Genomic DNA, 25169 nt, shown 5'->3' on the forward strand with positions numbered 1-25169 from the left:
AGTATCATTGTTATTAAGGTATTTTGGAAATAAAATAGTGAATGAGACTTTTGTCCACTTGCCACTGTCACTGCAGCCAGTCAACTTACTTCCTAAGAAGGTAGGATATTACAATACTTGTATATGCAATATAATTTTGTGCTGGAAGTAATAAATACCTCTTCCAGGGAAAGGATGCCAACCATGGAGCTCAGGGAGAACACCATACTTTCACCTGAAGATGGTCATCGTCCACTTCGGCTTTCGTATAGTAAGAACACGCACACTTTTCTTCAGTTTCTTTCCATTTCTACCTGACATATCATGGCTTGAGTTTCACAGATGATTTTTTTTTTGTACTTTTATGACTCTAAATCCAAGCCAGAAGTATTCAGTTAAAAAATACAAAAAGTATGTGTCACTGTAGGAAATATCAATTTCAATGTCAAATGCTTCAGTTTTTTCCTTCTGAAAATCCATTGTGAATTAGTGTCCGTTTATTGTTGATAAATATAAAAGACACATAAAAATCTGCCAACATATTGCCACTTTAGCAGTAACGTCTTCACCAACATTAGTAGAGTAAATGCAGAAATAATGAAATTTAATATAGGCTGAGAATTTGTACAGATAGTGTAGCAAGTTTTAACTTAGTTAGTACAGCATCTTCCCTGGTCTAGAAGCACGTGGTGATTGCGTTCCTCATCCAATGTCAAAATGCTTCGTTAAAGTAAATGGTAATTCCTCTATATATATCCAAGGCATATAAAAAATAAAATTGAAAGTACTGTATATTATTGTAAGCCACTGTAACATTATGCAGTTTTTACATTAGAATTGAGCTAAATATAGAGAAAAAAACTACTTAATTATTCAATTAAATGTATTGCACAAGTTTAGAATACAAATACAGTAATGAAAGTGAAATACAACTTAAATGTACTTAGGCAGTGTCTTTTACATAACACTAGAGGGAGCCCAATAAGGCTTGGGAAATAATTGTGAAATAGAATACATAAAACTGAAAATAGCTAAGTACATGCAAGGAATTAGCAAGTGCAGTCGTTCCGTATTGTATAGCTTATTTAGATGTATAATAATGATAATAATAATGATTATGATTTTATACCGCCTAAAAAAGTAAATTTTCCAGTAATATTTAACTTGATTTATTACTGGAACTGTGGAACATACGTTGTATTATCATAAAGCACCAACTCTTCATAAGGGAAACGTCAGTGTGTATTCGTTGTTATCCACTAGATGGGGTAATGAGGCAAATATTATTAGAGGCTGGAGACTTATTGCTTGTGTCCTGTTTATATTAACTTGTAGTGTATATATCGGACATAACTGTAGCTCTGTCTGTTTGACATAAACAAAAATAATGGTTGCTTTGATGTTTTGTGTATTTATACAACAAAATAAAAGCTTCAACAGTGTTCGCCAACTGAAATAAAAAGGGGAAACTGGGGCTTTAAAAGCTCCTAATTAGCGTGGAAAAGTACTGTAATAGGAATCACGAATGTTTGTGTCTGCACAAGCACTAAACAGGAAATAAGAGACAGTCGGTCGCCAGTGCGCATGCCCGCGCCTCCGCCCAGCCGTGCACGAGCTCCGCACTCAAACAAGACGTGGGCGCCATCTTGTTTCTTGTCGACGGCGGGACTCGAGTGATAAGAACAAGGGATACATCCTCTTTAAACGCCCACTAGGCTAATCCAAATCCCGCTACACACGAATATAACGTAATAGCGTCAAATGTATCCCAACAGGCCTAAAATGAAAGGATTTGTTGTAGATGTGCGTCGCTGCGACATTTGTGGCTAATGGCGCCGAGATGGCTCTCCGGCTGCGCCCCTCTCCCCTCACAGCTCAGAGCCCGCCCACTGAATACTAAACGCATGATGTCATCGCAATCAAACTGCTTCACGCACATACGCTACAGCAAAAAAAAAAAGCAGCATGTTTTTACTTTAATTCATGTTAAATGACTGTCATTAATACGCCATCATCGTAAGGTCGTCGGGGAAAAAAACACGCGACGACGGTTCATTCAAAAGTTTTATATCCTCTCGGGCCGTTTACTCGCTGTGTCCTCCCCCGAGCACCTCCGCCTTGACGCTGGCTGGAAACAGCTGACTTTTTAAGCCGCTCCACCGCCAACTTTGTGTCGGGTTAAACATAAGAGAAGGGAATGCAAAAGGGGGGAAAAAGAGCTCTGCTTTGCTATGCTGCGCCTCAGAAAAGCAGCCGCTGCGGTGACGCGAGTGCGCATGCGCGAGGAGCTGCGCTTTGATTGTGGGGGAGGGGAGTGCGCTGCTTGGAAACGATGAGGACATCCTCTCCCAACATTGTGATGTCAAAGGGAATTCTACAGAAGTTTGACGCAACGTAATATACATATTGTATATACCTAATACCACATTAAATATGATGCACCGCGTTCGCCAGATTATGCAAGTCTATCGTTTAAATAAACAACAACATAGTCATGACTCATGACACCCCTCTTGGGGTTTTTGTTGCTATAAATGTTCAATAATGTTTGTATTATTGAAAGTATCCGATTATATCCATTCTTCACCCATAATGTATTGCGATTGTCTTCATTAGGTTCACAGTGAATGGCCACCACAAATATATCTACACCTATCCCAACGTATTACTTCCTTTGCGGTATTTTCAAATATTAGGTAATAATATCAAGACAACCGCACACTGTTGATGACGCATTAATTTGCTGATGAAGCATGCAAGAAATTTGGAACAAAGACCACTGTGTCAAAGTGTCCTTGAATTTACAAACTCGACCTCAGGAAGGTATAAATGCTAAAGGACAACAATTTGAACACCTAAGAGATTGCTCTCAATGTTGAATTGTATGTCATTCTAGTTGTGACGTTTTTTTGTCTCATATAAAAGCAAAAGTGTGTACCTGCTTTTGCACCCCTTTGTATTTAAAAACACTTGTGTAAAGGATTACATAAGCGCTTAGCTGTCTTGCTGCTTTGGGTTAGGGAATTTGGCACTGCTGCTCTTCATCCAGGCATCCAACACATTGTCAATAAATACTAGTAACTAAAAGAAGAGAAGAAAAACGTGGTAGGACGTCAGGGCTTCAGCCTAAACACTGACAAAAGTAGTGACAACCTAAATACTACTCTAAATTAATTTATTCCCAATATTAAATTGTCTTCATTTCATAGTGGTTCTCTTAGCTGCACTGCTTCTGTTATTTTACAATACATGTTACTTTTTTTCTCTTTTCTTTTCTTTGGTCTATCCTCTATTTAGTTGGTCAACAAGTCAAGTTTGACTGGCAAAACACAACAGTTACATTCCGTTAATATATTTAATAATCAGCATCTATGGTGAGTATGATGTATTTATTTTTTTCTGTTTTTGTCAGGCTATAAAATAAATACAAATGACGTAATGGCAAGGTTGAACGTTTTTTTAAATTGTATATTAAGAATGGTTTCTGTAATTGCGAGAACACAAAAGACAAACCACCTGTATACGATATTAATTACACAGCTGATTATAAAAATAGTAGCACTAAACTGAAAAATGAGATTTCATCTGATCAAATAAAAGACAAATGGACGCTCAGGAGAGGCAACACGGGGGTGCGCGCGCACCGGGCACGGCGGCCCCTGTGAAGTGGCCTGTGCCACCCCGCATTACACGGAGGCGGGGCGTCGCTCTTACTGACGGGAGGGGGAGGGGCAGGGGACCGCGAGAGGGGGGGGGGGGGTTGAACGGTGGGAGGCGGAGTCACCACAGTCCTGGCAGGGCCGCCATTTTTGCAAAGGGAAAAGAGACTGCTTTTGAGGGGGATCTAATTTCTAAAAGTCGCTCTTTGCCCAGCGAATAGTTTGTTTTTAACGCGTCCCCCCTCAATTCCTGTGCCGACCCGGGCCTCCCTCTCTTGTGCAGCACCAGAGGCGGCGCGGAATTTTAGACAGGAGAGGACTATCTCGAGGACGAGGTTGCGAATCCAAACCTTTTTGGAGCTTTTTTTTTTGCTAGTGATCCGCAGTGTGTGGACACAAGTATTGTTTTGGTTGTGGAGGCTGTGTGGACATCGGCGAGGGTCTTGCCCTGCTGCCTAATTCGTTCCCCGGTCCCCCCTAAACGTGGATATAACACGGTAAGTACACAGCAGTTTGTTGTTAATGTCAGGTTAGCACAAATCCGACCTGGAAGGCTATTGTTGGCTTTACTTTAGCTTGTACATCACGCTAATGATGGCTAACGTATCAGCTGTGTGTACCATACATGTAGTACATCCTCACTTTTGTATATAAGTGCTCATCTACGACGTTTAATGGGAATTGACTAAGCATTTAAGGAGAAATACCCAGGTGACGTAATAAGCTACTAATGTGACAAGTTGGCAACACCAAAAGAGCGCTTGCTTCCTACTAGCTAGCACATGCTATTAGCCCAAATTAGCCTGACAGATACGGAGTGGCAACGTTTGAGTGGCCGTACATTAAACGTCATAAAAAGCTGTATAGTGTTGTTAGAATATGCATATCGCAGTGATCGCTGCATTGAAAACAAGTAAGCAGAGATAGAAATAATCCTGCTTGAACCTCACGATTCGGAGGGGGGGCGTAACGCTTAAAATGTCAAGGCTTTGTTAAGACGATCAATAAAATAGAATCTACGTTGAGCTGGTCCTCAATGCAATGTGTGGGTAGGTACATTTTTTTGTAGTAAAGGTGGGCCGTCTTTTGACATATGACAGCGGTCGTGGTTCGGCACGGTGTCGTTGCGGGCCACATTGCGCACCGATTCAACTCCAAACCTTTCCACATAATTTACGTGGCTGCTTACGATCAACACTCAGTCCCTAACTATACTTTTTAAGCAAACCAATCGGAGCTTGTGTACAGCCAGTAAGATAATGTGCGTTAGTTGCAAACTTAAATTTAGTCGACGTGACTCCAATCCAGCCCACTCGCAGCAGTTCATTTCCGTCCGAACTCAAGCGCCTCAGAAACAATAAGGTCCAACATTCATGTAAACAAAGGTGTACAAATATGTATTCGCAGTACTCAAGTTGCATGCAAGCAGCTGCTGAAATGGCTTAAATGCTTGCCTTACATTGCGCAGTGACCTCATGCTCCTGGGGGCTTTTTAGACGAGGCAAAAATGAATTTAATGGGAAGAAAAGCTCCCCCAAGGGAAGAGAGAGTTGCTGTTTTTGTCGGAAATTGACTTGTGAAAGCAAAGTGATATAATGTCGATTTTAAAGTGTGTATTGGGTTCGTATGCTGCAAGCATGGGGGAGGGGACGCCCCATGTCATACAGTTTGTAATTAAATAAATATAGGCTTAAAAAAAGCGCCGTACTTTTTAAAAAAGCAACCATGAGTGAGTAATTGTAGTGCAATTACACGCGAGTGTCGTCGACCAGCGCAGGCGTGATCGCTTCTTCCTGTTTATGTACATACAAAACATTAGCCCACTTTTCATTGTCGTGGCTAGCTTTTAGCCCAGCTAGCACCCATTACGTATTATTCCATTCGCCGCTTTTGACCTTCACTGACGACACAAAGTGGAATTACCCTCCGGTTATCAATGTGTCTCACTCTTCAATGTAACCACGTCGGACGTGTGGGGCGAATTTGCCTTGTCGCGATGCTCCGATCGCCGTCGGTCCGTCCAAAGTGGCCCACATAATTGCTAGCCGATTAGCTCGCTAGCTTTGCTTTCGACGAGCTCTTGGCACACAGGCACGCAGAAACAAAACGCTCGTCGGACGGGCTGATACTTCGGGTCGCCAATGCGGGGAGCGAGGCGACCGAGCGCGGGCCAAAATGGTTCCCCGCGTCTGGCGTGCCTCCGTCGGCTTTACGACGACGAAAAAGCGGCAGGAAAATGGCGTCCGCGGCCAGCCTGTTGTGGTAACATAATAGCAACGCTGTCGCCTCCACACCCCTACCGGCAGCCCTCACTGCAGCGCCGACACACTCACCGGGAAGCAACTGCACACGCATTTACATTTAATTGTGATAAAAATGACACAAAAGTATACATTTTTTTAATTTGAAAAATAGATGCTCTTAAAATAGCCACTCAAGAAAGAAATAGTGTGACGTATGCTGCTGTATTGTCGGATGAGACACGACCTTCTTCCGCCTTCTCCAAATATAATACACAATCCGTGTAAAATGAACACACCGAGGCATATTTAGGCCTAATGAGTTATTTTTGTTGTAGTTCAGACTTTTGACAGGATTTGTCATCTTGTGTTGCCTTTTGGCTGGAGACCTCAGGAGCTTTGGAGATGACTATGTCCCCCCTTGTGTCAAAAGGCGTCCATCAGAGGATACATGCATTATTATTCCTCACTGGGAATGGAGAGACACACACTGACAAGGCTTCCCTCTGGAGGTTTATAACTAATTTGTCAAGGCGTCTGTGTGAGCTTGGGGTGCATTTGACTTTATAATTTCACAAAATGGTCTCAGCCCCAAATGGTCTCACGTCTGTTTAGGTGAAGTGTTGTTGTCCCCGCAGACATCACCATGTAGGGCTAGTGCATGCATGTGAGTGGTACTACTCTCAACCACCCACCCACCTAGAGTGATCTCACTCATGTGGTACCCGCACCCCGAGAGACCCACACAAGACAAATGCGCCCGGCTCCTGTTCAGCTCGACACACTCACGTGACCTCCCAGCTGGGCGGAGGAGGCTCAGCTCAGGTGACCTGTTTTTTGTGCCACTGGCTGCTTTGTAACAGATCCCTCTTCTTAACAGGCGAGCGGACCTCCGCCAAGGCCTGACAACCTCCTTGGTGGCATGAGTGTCTCTTGGTCAGATTTTTAAACAAGCTCCAGCATTGATGTCGGTGATGTAACATCACTGCGCGCAATTTGTCATAAAAGACCTGTGGATACCTGTAGAAGCCTTTTGTTTGTTTCATTGACGCACACTGGTGTGAACCATTGGCCAAACCTAATCTTTTCCTCCATTCTCTCAGGAGGTCATCCTGTTCATGTTTATGGAGAGTGACAATAGACACTATAGTTGACACGACAAGACTTTTACACGCTTGTAAACGCAGTCCTCGAGACGTCCTTTGTTTTCTTAATTTGCTTCCCCGCCAGCCCACGGAAGTGCCCCTCGTCCCTTTGCCAGTTGCTAGGTAGTGAGCACAAACACAGCGTCCCGTCTGTCGTTGTCCTCCTAAATGCTTTTGAAGAGTCTTGCTGGGGTTTTCTGTTTATACGTGCAGTTTAGTACAGTGTACAAACACATGCCCCCTCCCAAGTGAATGTGTTGATGTATGGCGCACACTTGAAGCGATTTTTACGAAGAGCAGGCCGGACGTGTGCCATTGTGGTCACTGTGGAAACATTCCATCCGGGTCATACTCGGTGTGTGTTTGATTCCGCTCGCTAGCTAGCTGAGTCACTGCAGCCGCCTACCAGGATGGTGTCAAGGCACATCTGTTTGCTGTTTGGCATAGAGAAGAGGGGGGAGGGGGTGTTGGAATTTGTAATTTTCCCCCTTATCAAAAAAAACATCATCTTCAGAGTGTTGGCTGCAGAAACCACAATGAAAACAACACAGAGGAGGCGGCCGAGTCTGGGTTTTCCCTCACGCGGGCTTAAAAAGGACACTTCTTGGTCTTCTTCTTCCCCGCACAATGACGCCACTGTGTCCCCGCACTCTTGAGACTGTGTGTGAGCTCAACGTCGCCACCCAGAGTCCACGTGGGGTCGCGGCTGTGTAGCGTCACTGTCAAACGGACTCAGCCCCTCTCCTTTTGCCTCCGCTCTGCGTCTCTGGTTTGTTTAGGAAGTGCACAGAGGAGGGAAAGAAATCCGGCTGGGTGGGGTAACAGGGCAAAGGAAAAAGTGGTGTTCCCCTCCTTCTTTTTCTTGGACGCTTGACTCTAAGGGTGACGGACAGTTCCTGTAAGGGAAGTGGGAGGAGCACACAGAGGCAGTCAAAGCTCAGATTTAGTCAGGAATGCTGCTGTACTGTACTTGTTTTCTCTCTTTACCCCCCGCCCCCTCTTGCTTTCTCCTTTTGTCCGTCTTGACTGTGTACTTGTGCCGTCATGTGCGTTCTCGAGACAGGAAACGAGCCTGTGGATGAAATGGGAGTTGAGCTGATTGGTCATAAACACACTGCCACTGTTTGATAACGCAAAGGAAAGGGCTAGTCTGAGGTCTGATTGTTGCTGTTGGCAAACTTCCCCGTATGGGAGGTATGTCAAGAGGTAGACACGACTGACCCTTGGCTCGGGGTCATCCTCCTGCGATTAGTCAGGCCTGGCCGTGACAGCTGACTACCACACTCGTGCATCTCAAACACTCAATATTCCCTATCTACATCACACGGGCTGGAGCCTTTGTCCGCATAGTGAGCGCGGCCAGGCGGAGGTGTGACCTCCAGCCTATTTCGTCTCGTCATCTGTCCCATCCCGCTAATCCTGCTTATCAACAGAGCTCTGTATCCGGGCCAGTCACACTGACACACATGCTCCCGTCTGGATGTTCACAACACATACACTCCAGAGTTCCCACGATTATTCCCTGCACTTAAAGCATGTTCCTTTTTTAAAGTGACTAGCCCTCACCAGTCACAAAAAAACAGCCGGTGTGTATTTTCCTTTCATGGCTTCCAGCTACTTTGTATGTTCTTTTGCTCCCCTTTGTGGGAGCTCACTCACAGTGCACTTTTAGCTTAGCCTCACCTGACCGTTGTAGGTTGTTTGTTTACATGTTTGATGTCTAATGCAAATACTGATTTCCTCCATCTCTGTCCTCCTGTGACCAGGCCTTGTGGATGCACTTAGATGTCTGCAATGACTTCTGTGGCTGGCATGCCTCAGTGTTTTGGACTACCATTCTCTGGACTCAGTAGGACAAGAACTGATCAGCAGAGAACGTCATGAGCATAGTCATCCCCGCGGGGGTGGACACAGCAGCAGACGCCTCGTACCTGGACATGGCGGCGGGCTCGGAGTAAGTATCCACGGGATGCCAGACCACCCTGGTTTTTGATAATAGAACCCTATTTTCCCTGATTTTCTGAATAAATACTGTTCAAAATGTAATGACAAAAGTCAAACATAGTCAGGAAGTTTGATTAATGAAAGCATACACGATTAAAGTTGGCAGCGGTACACACTCGATTCATTCGAGTTTCAACAATTTCCCTTCTACACGTCCTCTCCTTATTAAATACCTTAATAGTAATGCTTCCATCGCCTCCTTTAAACCCTACTAAGCAATTATAGGAGAGGAACTTGCAGTAATGGACAGTTGCGCCCCCGCCATTGATTGTTCTTGCACTTAACCGTGGCCGCCGTTAACTACATCCGCCCGTGTCAAAATGGCAGCGGCCAGCATTTTGTGTCTCGAGCGTATCGTCGCCTGATGCGTGCTCATGTGTGTGCCGCTGAGGCAGAAAGGTGTGCGCCGTCATGGCAACAAGCGTCAGTGTCTCCCCGCCATCATCCCCTCCCTCCCTCTGGTTTGCTCGTCAAGGACACTGGCGTGGCTTTAAATGAAGCAAGATGCTCTCGCATGACTGAAGAATAACACGCGTCATCCACTCACGAGGAGGGAAGGAAGACGGTGTCTGTCGCTTTAAACGAGGGAGAGCCCCCGCCCACTTTTTGCTTTCATCAGAGCTGTTGCGGTGACAGCTTATGTTGCCATGGTATCTCCCCCCCCCCCCCCCCACTTACACACACATACCCTCCTCTTTCCTCCCCTCTGCACTGCGCAAGGCCTGTTTCCATGGCAGCGGTCTGAGTGACAGGTGGACCTCACAACAAAGCTCCCTCCTCCTCCTCAGTAGAGCCCCGCGTCCAATGGTGTGGAGGTACATGCGCCCCTTCTTGACTCCCCTGCTCGCTCTTTTGTCCGTCCACCAGCTCAGAATAAAAATGGCCACGCTGTGGGAAAAGATGGCAGGGAGGGAGTTGCGTCGTGTCCTTTCCACATCCCCTCAAGTATGCAGCAGGGCGGCCAGCTGTTGGCTAATGCAGCGTGTGCCTGCCTGCGTGCGTGCATGTCTGCTTGTCCACAGTTACATGCTGGCGGAGTACGTAGCGTTGCCATGGAAGCCAGCGAGGAGCGAAGGCGTTGCCTTTGACCGCTTGTCTCCGCTTGTCCGATTTTCTTCCATCCCTTGTTTTTGCATGTATGTAATCACAGCTGTTCCTCAATTAATACAACATTGGCTCACAACAAAAGCGCACACACACGCACACTCGTTTCCACACCTGCGCCAGAGCGTCCCTCTATTCCTCCCTCTTTGCGTCGACTTCACATGAATGATACAAACCCTCTAGCTATGTTCATATTCAAATATCCCCCATCCACACTGCACAAGTTCGCTCACTTGTTTGCACACTTGATGCTACAAGTGTGGCGTGTGTTCACTACAGTGAACCGCGGTTTATTGCAGGCAATATGTTGCAGACCCACCCACGATTGGTAAAAAAAAAAAACATCCAGACCGTAAAAAGCATTTTTAAATAGTTGTGCCCCTCCCATACACTTTAGACACTTTAAACTTATTAAAATACTCTTAAACCTATCAAACACACACACACAAAAAAAAATAACTTATGAAATTATTCCTTGGTTCTCACGGTCTCATAATGTTCTCAAAAAAAAAAGTGTGCTTGCTGCAACACTCTGCAAGCAGTTGTCACTCATATCTAAAGAGAGGTAAATATTCTATTCAGTATTAAGAGACCGAAATGTTCAACCAAACCAAATACCAACAAACGTCTGTTTGCTTAATGCTAACGTATGAGTCTTAAGAAATTAACGCACCAGTTCACCTTACAGCTTGGTAAGAACTTGTGCATGATGATGTTTATTATGTAGCTTTTGTACTTCTAATGAATATTTATCAACGCGTTATGAGCATATTGTCGCAAATTCACACTCTCACGTGAGTGAAAAGACCTCAAAATTGCCGTCCCCATAAATCGTCGAGTCGATGCAATGTAAAGATGTTTTTAAGAATGAGTACTGATAAAGCGGGTATGCACACGTAAACTATAACAAAGTTTTGTTTTGGCATCTTGGGTTTAATTCCCCTTTAATTACGCGGGCTCAACATTTAACCATGCTGAAGGCACACACATCTAAATTTGGACTTGGCTGTTTACTGTGTAAGACCCATTAAAATTGCTTAAAAGTCTGTGATATAATGGGGGTTCGCTGCATACGTTTGTTTATTTAAATGACCTTTTCCGTTTTCACCAGAGCCTGTTTCAACATAGTAAATCATTTTAAAAGGGAAACGTCACACTAAATATTTGACACTTTTTTATTATGGTCATTAGTTTACCTAAAAGTCCAGTTTTTTTTGCACAGTATTTTCTGGTCACGTCTGATTTTGCTGTTGTTAATGATTGATGAGTAAAAGGTTGTGCTGCCTTTTTTCTTTTCAGTGTCTCTCACGCCCATGACGGTTAGGAGCGCCAGTGTGGCAGTTAATCAGTAGTGTAGACACACAAACAAGAGTTTTACCCCAACACACACACCCACACACACCTCAACACAGTTCCGCCTCCAGACCTCGTGCACACACTTGTTCAGTTTTCACTTTGCCGGCCGCACTGTGTGCGGGAAGTGTTGAATTTAGAGCGGCACGTTCTGCGAAGGCTTGTGACAGGTACTGTAGCGTCAAAATAATGATTTGAGTCGGGGCAGCTTTGAGATTTAAATGTAGTTCAATTTGTTTGTTCTCTTTTGTCAAATTGTTTTAAGATGGTTGTTTTAAAATGTGTAGAGGAGAACGAAGGAAGGCTGTGTGTGCATGTGTGAAATTCTGCATGGCTTGTTCACTGTGAAGTTTCACCTGTTTTACTCTAGTACATCAGGCTGAATTAGCTTTATTTTTTTAACGTTACAGAATTGTCTCATGTAATTAGATGGAAGAAGAGTTTAGACCTTTGAGTTGTTTTTAATAAAAAAAAAAAAAGTGTGCTGAGCAACGCTTAAAATGAATGGCTACTTCCCTCTCGGACTACGCCATTTCTGCCATAAAACACGTCCGCCATGTGACAATAAAGCGCGACTTGGGTTGGTCACAAACGGCCAAACAGGCTGCTGTGAGGATTTTTTTTTTGTTGTTTGTTTGTAGAAAGTAGATCTACAGGTTTGGCATGAGCCAACCTGACAAATGATTGTGTGGCGACATGCGCATCCAACAACCTGCCTCGTAGACAGACAGGTGCTTCCAGTCGCATGCATCCGTCCTCGTGCCAGCAAACGCATAGAAAACAATGCTAATATTGTGTGCTTGCTAATGTGAGTATTGTTTGCAGACCAGAGTCGGTGGAGGCCAGCCCCGTGGTGGTAGAAAAGTCCAGCTACCCGCACCAGATCTACAGCAGCAGCTCTCAACATTCCCACAGTTATATCGGCCTGCCTTATGCTGTGAGTAGCTCGAGCGAGCAACCCGGAAACATTCTCCTGATGAACCCGCTCCTCACCACCTCACGTGCGCCCACCAGGACCATAACTATGGGGCGCGGCCCCCGCCCACGCCGCCGGCCTCGCCTCCCCCTTCCATGTTGATCCGTCAGGGCGATGGGGGGTTGTTTGTTCCGGGCGGCCAGGACGAAGCATCCACGGGCACCACGCTCAGCACCTCCGAAGATGGCAGCTACGGGGCCGACATCACCCGCTGCATCTGCGGCTTCACGCACGACGACGGCTACATGATCTGCTGCGACAAGTGCAGGTTCGCCGCCCTTTCGCAACACCTCAGCGATCACACGATGACTCAACTCTGTGCTTTGATTCTCCTCGCTAGCGCCTGGCAGCACATCGACTGCATGGGCATCGACAGGCAGAACATTCCTGAGACGTACCTGTGCGAGCGCTGCCAGCCGAGACACCTGGACCGGGACAGGGCCATCCTTCTGCAGACGAGGAAGCGGGAATGTTTGTCAGGTAGGACCCAACAACACGAGGAAAAACCTTTAATGCTAACTCAGCACTGTTGTTGTTGTTAGATTAAGTAACTTTTCAGACTACCATAGCAACCTAACCTCCTAAAAGAAATGTAGCTACTTTTAAGCACATTGGATTTTTTTTATTGACTTTGTGTGCTATTAGGCTAACGAAACTTCTGTGAAAACGTTTTGAAAAAGTGACTCAAATCCTAAAAGCACACACATTTTCCCTTTGCGCAACACAATGATTTTCTCTGTCTCAGTCTGAGTAATACAACATGCTAATATTCACTCACTACAGGCAAAAAAACAAGATTATTTACTCATTTGATTTAAAGATGTATTTCCCTTGTGACTTGTCAGCTAAATTGTTTTAGAGTAGTCCAAAACCCGATTTAAAACCAAATGAACGTAAATGAAAAGATAAATACAAACCAGTTATAATGAAAAAAAGTTGTTGTTATTTTGCTAATATGGTTTGTTCAATGCCACTGTCTAACCTCCATAATTTTCTACGCAATATTATTACACAGTTGCAAAGTCATTTCGTAACCTTTTCCAACAAATAAACTCGCCTTCAGTGACATTCTCTAAAAATGAGTTGGCAGCATTCTCAGTACCACATAGTTGTGGTATACTAAAACCAAAATGATGGCAATGGTGTTTGTAGGTTGTAGGGCATGTCGGGGCACACCTCTCTGAACAGTGACACCTGCTGGACACAAAAAGAATTAGTCTAATCTGTGCTGCTGGGTGGGTTATTGTCATTCAAGTAGACGGGGACACCAGTGCTACGGAGAGTGGGGATGAGGTGCCTCTGGAGCTCTACTCCACCTTCCAGCACACGCCCACCACCATCACCCTCACCACCGGGCGCCTCGGCAACAAGCAGGTGGATAAGAAGCGCAAGAAGAGCGGCGAAAAGGAACCCCCGGCATCTTCCGCACGAGCCAAGAAGGTCGTTTCCACGTGCAAATATAAATATGTGCTACTGTCAAATCCTAAAATTTCACCCAAAAGCCCAGTATCCCTAAATTTTTTGCATATATTAGACACAACATGCTTTTCTTATCTTTACATTTTAATTGCTCCCCGTAGGCCTTCCGAGAGGGCTCGAGAAAGTCCTCGAGAGTAAAGGTAAAAATACACGCGCCACAACAAGACCCGCCTCTCTGCGCCGACCCTCGAATGACCCCGCCCTTCCTCTCTTCGCACAGGGCGCCGCTCCCGAGCAGGAGCCGACCGAGCATCCGGCGCTGTGGGAGAATAAGATCAAGACGTGGATGGAGCGCTATGAGGAGGCCAGCAGCAATCAGTACAGCGAGGACGTGCAAGTGCTGCTGCGCTTCAAGGAGCAAGGCGACGGCAAGAGCCTGGCTTACAACACGCACCCGGCCTCCTTCAAGCCCCCGGTGGAGGTACGACAAACACAAGCTGGTGTTTAGTCCTTTCGTCGGTTTGTCAGGCCAGTGGGCTCATGCTGTGTGTTTTTGCACAGAGTCAAGTTCAAAAGAACAAGAAAATCCTCAAGGCCGTGAGGGACTTGGCCCCGGATTCCCTCATCATCGAGTACAGGGGCAAGTTTATGCTTCGGCAGCAGTTTGAAGCCAACGGATACTTCTTCAAGAGGTCAGATACGGGACACACAATACGTATTACTCTACTAGCAAAAAGAGATTTTAGGGTGGAATTTCATGATGGACCTAAAATGCACTATAGCCTTTACAGGTGAAACTTAATTTGACTTAAACTTACAAATACACATGTCCAATTGTTTGTTTCAGGGTTTTTTTTTTTTTTGCACATTTTGATATTCTTCAACAAGTGAGTTGAATGACAAAATTCCTAATAAGTGTTGTTTCATAAATGGGCCAATATATTTACTGGTTTGATTAGAATTGGTTAACAGTCGGTCTTCTTCCTCATGACGTTTACATTTTGACATTGTGAGTCAAACAGGGTTCCCGTGGACCCTTAAAAAGTTTTAAAAGACATTAAATCCGCAAATAAATAAAAAAACAGGGCCTTATTTGTCAAATCAACCTTAAACATTTCTTGCCAATAATATGTTACTAGTCTAAACCTGACATTCTGATTCATATTACATTTGTAGAATATGAGTTATGAAGCAAAATCTAGCCGTTTTTATCCATCTCAGGGGGCGGCCATTTTGCCACTTGTTGTCAACTGAAGATGACAGCAAGATGCTTAGGCAAGGACCAATCACAGCTCACATGTTTTCTGAAACTGAGCTGTGCAACATTGATGTCATCCTTAGTCGACAGCAAGTGGCAAAATGGCCGCCTTCTGATATTGATAAAAACTGTTGGATTTTGCTGCTTAACTGTATTTACACTACTGGGGCTGCATAGAACATATTATTGGCAAGAATATTTTTTTTGGGGGGGGGGGTTGACTTCCCCTTTAAAATCAATCTATCAAAAGTCTTAAATGTTAACATAAAGATTGAAAATAGTTTCAAATCTCAAAATAAATCTATTAAAAAAATTATTTAATAGTAACTCACTTTCATGCAAACGTGAGAGAATAACAGTGGAACCAACAAAACAGTGATTTGGACTCTTAAGAGCATTATGTAGCAACTTTGACAAAACTAATGTCAAATTGCTCTTAAATGTGATTTTAAATAGAGTTAAAATTTGGTGCACCCTGTTAGAGAAGATCAAATTGAGTTCACCTGTCAAGGTAGAACAGACTATCCCTAATTTTTTGGGGTGTGCAATCCACCCACGCGTTTTTACAACCCAAGCTCACTCTTGTCTCTGCTTCTTTTTCTAGGCCGTACCCATTTGTGTTATTTTACTCCAAATTCGACGGGGTGGAGATGTGCGTGGACGCGCGCAGCTTCGGCAACGAGGCGCGCTTCGTCCGCCGGTCCTGCACGCCCAACGCTGAGGTGAGGCCACACCCCCCCCCCCCCCGACAGCAACATATTCAAACTGTGGAGGTCTGCTATAACGCTCTCCTTCCGGCGCGGCAGGTGCGGCACGTCATTGAGGACGGCATGTTGCACTTGTACATCTACTCGCTGAGGCCCATCACCAAAGGCACAGAAATCACCATCGGTTTTGATTACGACTACGGCAGCTGGTGAGTCACACGCTCAACTTGAACCGCCGTCCCGGACGATTTCAGTTTTGGATCTCACGCGTTTGCTTCTTGTGCAGTAAATACAAGGTGGACTGTGCCTGCGTGAAGGGCAACCCCGAGTGCCCCGTGCTCAAGCATAACCTGGAGCCCACTGAGAACCTGGGCTCCGGCGTGCGGCGGCGGAACAGCCGCAAAGACAAGGACCCGGGCCGGGAGGACCTGGGCCAGAACCAGAACATTGGCATGGACTGCGAGGGCAAGGGCAAGGCCGCGGGCGACTGCAAGCAGAGGAAACTGTCTCCCCTTCGACTCTCCATCTCAAACAACCAGGTAGAACTTTTTTGCGTGTCATTTTGTTAGTGTCTCTGCATGTGATTTCCACTGTTCGTCCCTTTCTTTTCAATTGTAGTTTTACCTCCTTCGTCACCTTTTGTCCTCCAGGTAGTTTACTTCATGCCAGGTAAAGCTCTTTATCCCCAACAAAGGAGGTGATAGCGATTCATTTCTTGGTGCACATGAAAGCCAGTGGGTGTACAGTGTTGTTTTTGAGAGAGCACACTACACCTCCCAATACCCCCCCCCCCCTCACCCCACCCAGTACCCTTCAGGTGACTGCCCCCTCTCTCCCTCCTCACCTTCCCTCTTCTCCGCTGCTCTCACCTGTTCTCCCTCTCGTCTGTAGCCAGACTTGAATGACAAAGCGTCATGCCGCCACCTCTCCCCCCCCCCTCCCTTTTACAGGATCCCGACTTATTTGAGGATCTAGAAGACAAAACGTCCGTTAGCAATGAAGTAGAGATGGAGTCAGAGGAACAGATTGCAGAGAGGAGGAAGAAGATGGTAAGTGTGCCAAAGCAAATGGCGCCGTTTCAGCTTTTTAGTGGCTTTCCTGCAGCCACCCAGCACAGAGCGAAGATGACAAAAATCAACCACTAGCCATTCCCAACGCGCCCTCCTTTTGCCCCTTTCCCGCCCCACTTGTGTCTTTCTGGCTGTGGTCTAATAATTGTGGCTTGGCTTCGGGGCACCTGCCTCTTTCCTCTTCATCAGTACTGATATCCTTCCCCCATGTGTCTTGCTTTTGCTTTCGTTTGCTTTGCTCATTGCGTGTTTTTTTGTTTTGTTTTGCACAGTGAAAAAAGACCCCGAGTAGTAACCCTTGGTTAAATCGCTGTCCCATCACACACGGAATGAAATGGCCCGCATACTCGCCAGTCCGCTCCATTACGTTCCCGACACATGAGAGGGATCAAAACGAGCAAGCGGGGGTCGACTAAACACTGGGAAAAATTACGCACGGGCGCCGCTCTGGAAATTACCCCGCAGTCAGCTTCATTTCCCGTGGCGGAGCCCGGGCGTAAAGCGCTGACTCATCGTTAGCCAGCAAGCGCGCCGCTAAAGACTCAGTGAGGGATGGATTCTCGCTAATTGTGAGGGGGTTCGGGTTCAAGCTGACAGTTATTTTCGTAACCTACTCGTAGCATTTATCCAGATCCACTCCAAATTGCATACATTGTCACTAGTGTGTCTTCCCCAAGAGATTTTTCCCCCCCCCCAAAGTTTAGCTCTTCCGACCTACTGCTTGTCCTGCCTCTGCAATGTTCCTCTTGACTTTTCCTCTGCCTTGAGCTGAGGGGGGTCATGTTCTCTCTCTCAGCAGCTTCTGCCCCCCCCCCCCCCCCGTCACACAAATTAACCTGTCGCATCGCTCCACGTGACGCTGATTAATAACAGCTTGAGCGCCCTCTTCATCTCTCATGTAACTCCTCCCCGCAGACGCGAGAGGAGCGGAAGATGGAAGCCATCCTGCAGGCCTTCGCGCGCATGGAGAAGCGGGAGAAGCGGCGGGAGCAGGCGCTGGAACGTATCGGCAGCGTCAAACCCGAACTCGGGGGACGGAGCGACATCAAGGAAGAGCCGCCGACCACTCCGGAGACGGTAGATTCTCCTTCTGTCATACAGGTAGGATGGCGGATTATGCCTTATGGCCATGTCACTGGGGTTGCATCAATAATGCAAACAAATCTGTGGCTTTGTCACTTAGAATCATGTCTAAACATGTGGACTTCTCTTTGTAGGCACCAAACATATATAGACAAAACTGTCTGTGAGCATCTTACAAATCCTGATGAAAAAATTTGCTATGTTTGCAAACATTCACTGCTCAGTGAGGTACCAGCATTATTGGCTTTCAGATTCGTAAAAAGACAGATGCTGATATTTGTCATAATACCAGGATATGGGTATCGCCGATACTGAGCATTTTGACGAATATCAGTGTCCGACTTTTTATTTTTTTAAATGTTTTATTTTTTTTAATAAATCTGACGGGTAGCTCTAAAACCTTTTTAAGCTTAGGGAACTATTTGTTTACATTTTCAGTTAACTTTATAAGAGATGCTGCTGACCCTGGCAACCTTCTGAACCTTTTGTTTTTGCTTGACATTAAAACAAAGAAATGGGAATTCAGGTATTTAGATTTTGGAAAAAAACTTTTACTGTAGAAAGCTATTGAGAGCTATGGTATTTACTTGCTTAAGTTTCCTTTTTGTTTTGATGATGATGTACTGATGATCTTGGGGAGTCCCCTGAACATTTTTTTTGAAATCTAAAATGAAGTCTATTGTCTAAAATAATTTTAAAAAAATCTACATTTAGAAAAGTCTGAATTTGTTAAATAAACATGCTTTAAGACATTACAAGTCAAGATTGGCATTTGTATTTAAAAAAAAAAAATGACGCTAATAAACGATCACCCCCCCCCCCCCATTTTTTTTTTTTTTTACTAATAAGGGAATTTTGGCTTCAAATATCGATTATTGGCCTCCCTGACTAATAATAATCGGTATCGGCCCTGAAAAAAGAAAAAAAACATCGGTCTATCTCTAATAGACACCATAAATTTCTAAATTATTTATATATATATATATATATATAGACACACACACAATTTAAAATTGCATTCTACTTTTTGATGTGGATTTTAATTTGATTAATTCGTCAGGCTATTCCAACAACAGCGCATTTAATTCTTTTTCTCTTATTGCATCATTGTTACCACTGTACTATCTTCTGTCTTTCTAGCCACCTCTTCTAGAGGTAAAAGAGGAGCCGGGGTTGAAGCCGGCGAAGCTCAAAGGCTCGCGGAACAGAAAAAGCTTCTCCAGGAACCGCACGCACATCGGCCAGCAGCGGCGGCGAGCTCGCACCATCAGCACCTGCTCCGACTTGGCCCCGGGCTCTCCGGTGGAGCCGGTTGAGCCTCTGAGCAGCGAGCCCCTCGAAGGGGAGCCGCCCATCGTGCCGGAGCCCGAGGTGGTCGCTCCACAGCCGCCGGATGCCAGTCCCCCGCAGAGCAACTCGCCGGCACCCGACCGAAACCGTACCGGGAGCAAGAGTTTCAAAACTAAAAAGGTATGTCGCCATTTTATTTGCTACAAGTGAGCTTGTGGTAATCATTTTGCCTCCACAGCACTTTGTCAGCGAATGGGTGGGCGAGAAGCAGCCAGATCATTCGGCGGCACGCACCCCGGAGCCGGCGCCGGAGCGGCCGCTGCGGATAAGCAGCGACCCCGAAGTCCTCGCCACCCAGCTCAACGCCCTTCCGGGTCTGGCCTGCTCGCCACAGGTCTACAGCACGCCCAAACACTACGTCCGATTTTCCTCGCCCTTCCTGGCCAACCGCAGCCCCACCGCCCCCGGCGTCCCCACCGGGAGACGGCGTTCTAGAGAACTGCCCGAAACGCCTCCGACCACCGGCTCCTGCAAGAAGGTGCGATGTTGTCCTTCACTGTCATCTTAGTTGAAATGTTCACCTACCAGATTACTCACACTCCCTTCTTTTCCACAGCGATGGTTAAAGCAGGCGCTTGAAGAGGAAGGATCCACCAGTCCGGCCCGAAGACCCAGTCTCTTCATGCCCAGCGAGGGTCCTCTCAGTCCCTCCATTAACGGAGACTCAGACAGCCCCCTCCCCTACAACGGCTCATGTTCACTGCCTGGTACCACTCTTTATCAGTAATCCTACCGATCCACCCAAAAAAACATGTATGACGCCTGTATGTTTTTTCAGAGTTACCCACGCCTTTGAAAAAGCGCCGCTTGAGCCCCCTCGACACCTGCATGTCGGAGAGCTCCACGCCCTACGGCTCCCCTTGTGCCACGCCCACCCGGGCTGACCAATCGGAGACATCCGCGCCGCCCGTGCTGACGGCCACGCCGCCGCGGCCCCGAACTGAGGAGCCCGGAGCAGAACATTTTGCCAGCACCCCAACGCAAACACTTACTTCACCCCAGGAGGTAAATGACAGGAGTTTTTCGAGCTTTAACCCTTTTGTACGATATTTAATTAATTTTTTTACAATTTAGGAAGAACAATTTTAGCATGTCAGAGCTTTTAGAGCTGGATATGACCATTAACTCATTCATTCCCAGCCGTTTTCACTGAAGCAATCCCCTTCACTCCCGGCTGTTTTACTAAATTTTGACTGATTTTGCAAGGCCCACAGAATATTGTGTTCTATTGCAATAAAAACATGGAAAAAGATTAGTCTCTATTTTCATTAGGGAAAAAAAGTCTATTTTTATCTGCGTCCGTTTTGCAGCAATTAGCATTAGATAGCTAAGTTTCACCATTATTCACAAATCTATTTAGAACTGTGAGTAAATTAGCTTTTTTTCAACATGGCCCTGGTTGATCTCTTATACTCTGCTGGCTGTTTTTGTAATAACAACCATTGCTTCAACCGTTCTCTGCAGTTCAGAGGCTGCATTAAAGCCTTCTGTATGCGCCAGCATAAAAAAAAACAACAACATATAAATACATCTTTGGGAGCATGATATTTAAAATACGTGATATTTAAAATAGAACGTATTTATACGTTTTTAGGAGCAAATGAGTTAATGAAATGACTTATAATGACCTCTCTTGTTCTCTACAGAGTGAATCTTCAGCGGAAAGCTCGCCAGACGTTAGCATGAAAGCGAGTTTGTTAGAAGCTAGCAACCAGGCAGATCGTCCTCCTTCGTTGACCCCGTCTCCCTCTATCCGAACACCGAGCTCCGACGCTCTCCCGCCTGACCCCAAGATGTCTGTCCCCGAGAGTCCGCAGCCGCCCCCCGTTGTCGAGTGCACGGACTTGGCGGAGGACCGGCTGGATGGCGTGACGGCGGAGGGCGCTGGTGGCGGCGAGGCTTCATCCTCCGCCGAAACGTGCGCTTCCTCCCCCTTTCCCGGCTGGATCAAAAGTCCAGAGAGGTGCCCGACGACACCAGCCGGCCTCAGTTTCTCTCCCGTCAACTCCAACCTAAGGGACCTCACCCCCTCACACACCTTGGAGCCCCTGCAGGCGCCTTTCAGACCTGACGCTGCAGCGGCACCTGTGGTGGCGGTGCCAGCCGCCCAGCCGGTTTTTGCTGAGGGCCAGGGGCCACTCTTCTACCCCTGCACCGAAGACGCAAGCTCGGCTGGCTACTCGCGCTCGCTCAATGGCGACGAGGGAGGCGGGTCTGCACAGAATCCCCCGCAGAAGAAGAAGGTGAGCTTGTAACATGCGACATCGCCCTCTTGTGGTTTGCTGTGACACCTGCACTCAACAGCACGTCTGTCTTCAAGGTCTCCCTGCTGGAATACAGGAAGCGACAGCGTGAAGCTCGCCGCAGCGGCTCCAAGACGGAGTGCAACTCCCCCGTGTCCACCGTGCCCCTTTTGATCATAGACGCTTTCCCTGTCGTCTCCATGGAAACGAGCAACGAGGCCTCCTTACCTCCGCCGCCGCCGCCGCCTCCACCACCTCCTCCGCCCTCTTCTGCAGCTCTCGGCAGGGGCAAGGAGCCGCAGACCACGGAAGAGTCTGAGAGCGCGGGAGAGAGGGAAGGAGGAGAGGGACAATGGTAGGCTGGAGATGACGTCATGACATCTGGCGCTTTTGTCTTTGGGTTAACGGATGTTTTCTTCTCAGGACATCATCCACGTCTGTCGAGCAGGCCCGCGAGCGGAGCTACCACAGAGCTTTGCTGCTCAGTAAAGACAAAGACGCAGGTGCGAGACTGCCAAGCACTTACAAGGAAAATCACAATAGATACTAGTCTTGGTACCAAAACAAAATGTAGCATTAGTATTAGGGCAGGTTTTAAAAAATCAAATAATCGATTTTTTAATCGATTTTGCTTTTTGAGCCTGATATCGATTAATAAAACCATGAATCAATTATTTTAATAGAGTATCTTTTTACCCATAAAATCCTAATTGAATTTCACATGCCTTTTTTTTGTGTGAATTAAAATCGAATCGATTGAGGAAATTGAAATCGATACCCAGCCCTTACAGATATTTCTCTTTTGTCCCATCTTTGTTGTTTGGACAGTTCATAATAGCATCAGTAGAATCCCCCTCCCCCAAATATCAGTACTTAAAAACAGGTTCAAACCATAAATATTATCATATCAAATTGTCATTAGAAAACAACAGAAGCTTAAAAAAAATCTTACTTGACTGACTGCATTTACTGAATTGAGTGTGAAATAATTTCTTATTGTTCAAGATGGTGAAGCAGAGGGAGGGGACACGCCTACACCGAGGGACTGCACATCTCCTGGGCCTCAGAAGACCCCGACTCATGCAGTAAGTCCTCACCAGATCATGTTGGACTTTTTTTGGGGGGGCGTGCTTCTGATGGTTTTGTTGCTTTCTCCCAGCCGGGCTCTCCTGGTGCAGTTGGTTCTATAAGCTGGAAAGAAGAAGACGGTGACGGTCCACCTCGAGTAGTTAACCAGACCCTGCAGCTCCCCATCAAGTCCAAATCGGCGCCCGTCACCCCTACCAAGCTGCACCCGCCGCCGCCCTCCTCCCCCGTGCACTACCCGGGGCCAGCCCTCATCCACGTGCAGCCTCAGGGCTCGCCTTACCGCAGCCAGAGGGCGCTCTTCTCCTCCCAGTCCCAAAACCAAGCCGCAGGCCAGGCCCCGGCGCCTTCGTTCGTCCAGTACAACTCGCAGGCCGCCCCGCCGCCGCCGCCGCCCCCGCCTCCTCCACCGGCGCCGCCCGCCTCCACAGCCTACTTCCCCGCTCAGACTGCCCCCCCGGCGGGCCCCTTCTCCGGATTCAAAGCGGCGGTCACGCCCTCCTACCCTCCAGGTTCTCAAGCCCTGATGCAGACTCTTCCCCACAGCGTGCACTACCAAACCTCGGCGGACCCGCCGCCGCCGCCCCCACCGCCGCCGCCCCCGCACCCCATGTCCAGCCCCGCCCTGCTGCACGTCAACCTGCAGTCCGCTCCCATCCAGCAGATCATGCTTACCGCCGCCCCCACGCTGACGCAGGGCCAGCCCTCCACTCAGCAGCAGCCGCCACTGTCCCTCACCCCGCCGCCGCCGCCGCCGCCGCCGCCCAACCCTTCCAGCGGCGCCCACCACTTTCAGAACTTGGCGGGGTTTCAGACGACGTTGCTCGCCAACCCCTCGGTGCCCCCGTCCGCCTACCCCTCGTCCCTACAGCAGAGCGGACTGCCGCCCCCGCCACCTCCGCCCCCGCAACAGACTCAGCAAGGGCCGGCTCCGGCCACCGCGCCTCAGCTGCCAGCCGGGGCCCGCGGAGGCCCCGCCTCCTCGACGCCCTTCCACACTTCGGGTTACCTGAGCACAGGGTGGCACTGAACTCTGCCTGAGGAGGATTTCGGGACGAGGGTCGGGTTGTAAAGAAGTGGAAATTTCCGGGAAATTTCCATGGGAATATTGAGTTATTTTCCTAATTTCCTTGCCCACATATGTGGGCATTATTTGCATTATTATTGTACCTTATTGGCTCAAATTATTAATTTTTTTTTATGCAACATAACTTTCGGCGCAACCAGTTACGGCTCATAACTGAGGGAAATTCAATAGCCTACTGCTGTCCTTCATTAAATTTGGTTCTTTAACCCCTAGGCGTTATTGTGACCATTTTTTGGCTTTTTGTTGGTTCTGACCAAGCCATTTCAAAATAAAATACTGCCCACAGGTAAGGGTAAATTCCACCGACAAATTTAAAACCCACAGATAGCCAAATTTCAGTTGATTACTGATTTATTCCCATGGTAATCTCCCCACTTAAAAAAAAAATTCCCATAATTTTGCAACCCCAGGCAAAGGGCGGTGTAGATATGAATTTTCTATGGCCAGTGGAAAAACAGCTGACTGTTGGATAAAAGGGTATTTAAATAAGTAAAACAAACAGACTGACATCATCTTCAAGATGAACTGTAAAAGATGGACGACCCCTCGTGGTGCTCTTAGCGCTCTTCTCGTTTTCGACTTTCTTCCTGGAAGGGTGGGGCAGACGTCAGCGTTGTACGTCTGGTTCGAGCTCCTGTTTTGTTGTACAACCGCACTTTGTTTAGCAATGGACATTCCAGCCTTGACCCCACCTCCTCCTCCTTTTCTCTTCTTTCGTCCGTCTGTTATCTCTGTTCTTTCCCTTTGAATCTAGCGGCGCATTATAGCATTTGTTTTGTATAGAAAAGGTGACCTTTTTGTTTTTATTTCTCCGTCTGACAACGGAAGTCTGTTGTGCGCCGCAGAAAACGATTGGCAGGAGACGGCCTCGCCACCTCGGGGGGGAGGGGGGGTGCTGCACTTGTGTTGCCGTTTGGTGGTCATCCCAGGTGGGCCAAGCGCCTCCCATAGGATTCTAGCCGTTTACTTTTTTTCAATAAAGGAGCGTTACTTGTAGAAAGTGTAATTAAATGTATAATAAGTGGTTACTCCGGCTTTCACCAGGAACACATTTGTAAATATCTGCTTGATTTCTTTTTTTTTCTACGCCTGTACAATTCGCAGCCATCGCCTCCCATTTTTCAAACATGGTTGTACATAAGAATGCTCTTCTTGGCAAAGCTGAATGTTTCCGTGACTGTAGCATTATTTTTTATTTCCACCCTCTCTGGACTCTTCAACTTTGTCCTGTTTTTTTATTATTATTATTATTATTATTAATATTATTCGTGTGAGTGTGTTTGTGCCGAGGGGATGAGCTCACAGACACTGCACTGGTTGGCTATTTTCATGGTTCATTATAATAAATCACTGTAATAACAGTTTTATAACACTTCTGTTGGCTTTCGCTTTCTTTAAGTGCCAGA

At 46.8% G+C, this 25169-nt stretch overlaps 1 protein-coding gene across 1 annotated transcript; it reads left to right on the plus strand.

Moving 5' to 3' along the window:
- The first annotated feature begins 3751 nt into the window (after window positions 1-3751).
- On the plus strand, window positions 3752-25135 carry kmt2e (lysine (K)-specific methyltransferase 2E). The gene is made up of 23 exons (XM_077543197.1): window positions 3752-4135; window positions 8790-8977; window positions 12310-12421; window positions 12499-12728; window positions 12801-12940; window positions 13716-13900; window positions 14041-14079; window positions 14160-14360; window positions 14441-14571; window positions 15742-15859; window positions 15944-16053; window positions 16131-16383; window positions 16795-16893; window positions 17830-18015; window positions 19138-19467; window positions 19526-19825; window positions 19904-20054; window positions 20126-20352; window positions 20994-21590; window positions 21668-21945; window positions 22014-22093; window positions 22596-22675; window positions 22750-25135. The coding sequence occupies exons 2-23, from the start codon at window positions 8904-8906 to the stop codon at window positions 23704-23706; spliced, it is 4878 nt and encodes a 1625-aa protein (XP_077399323.1). The 5' UTR covers window positions 3752-4135; window positions 8790-8903; the 3' UTR covers window positions 23707-25135.
- Window positions 25136-25169: the final 34 nt, after the last annotated feature.

Source organism: Vanacampus margaritifer, chromosome 15 (genome assembly GCF_051991255.1).
Source record: "Vanacampus margaritifer isolate UIUO_Vmar chromosome 15, RoL_Vmar_1.0, whole genome shotgun sequence".
Lineage (NCBI taxonomy): Eukaryota > Metazoa > Chordata > Actinopteri > Syngnathiformes > Syngnathidae > Vanacampus > Vanacampus margaritifer.

What these genes read in the sequence shown, in the direction of transcription:
- kmt2e (XM_077543197.1), top strand. Translation starts at nt 8,904, where the DNA reads ATGAGCATAGTCATCCCCGCGGGGGTGGACACAGCAGCAGACGCCTCG. An exon ending in GACATGGCGGCGGGCTCGGA is followed by an intron (nt 8,978 to 12,309) that starts GTAAGTATCCAC and finishes TATTGTTTGCAG; the next exon opens with ACCAGAGTCGGTGGAGGCCA. An exon ending in GAAAGTCCTCGAGAGTAAAG is followed by an intron (nt 14,080 to 14,159) that starts GTAAAAATACAC and finishes CTCTTCGCACAG; the next exon opens with GGCGCCGCTCCCGAGCAGGA.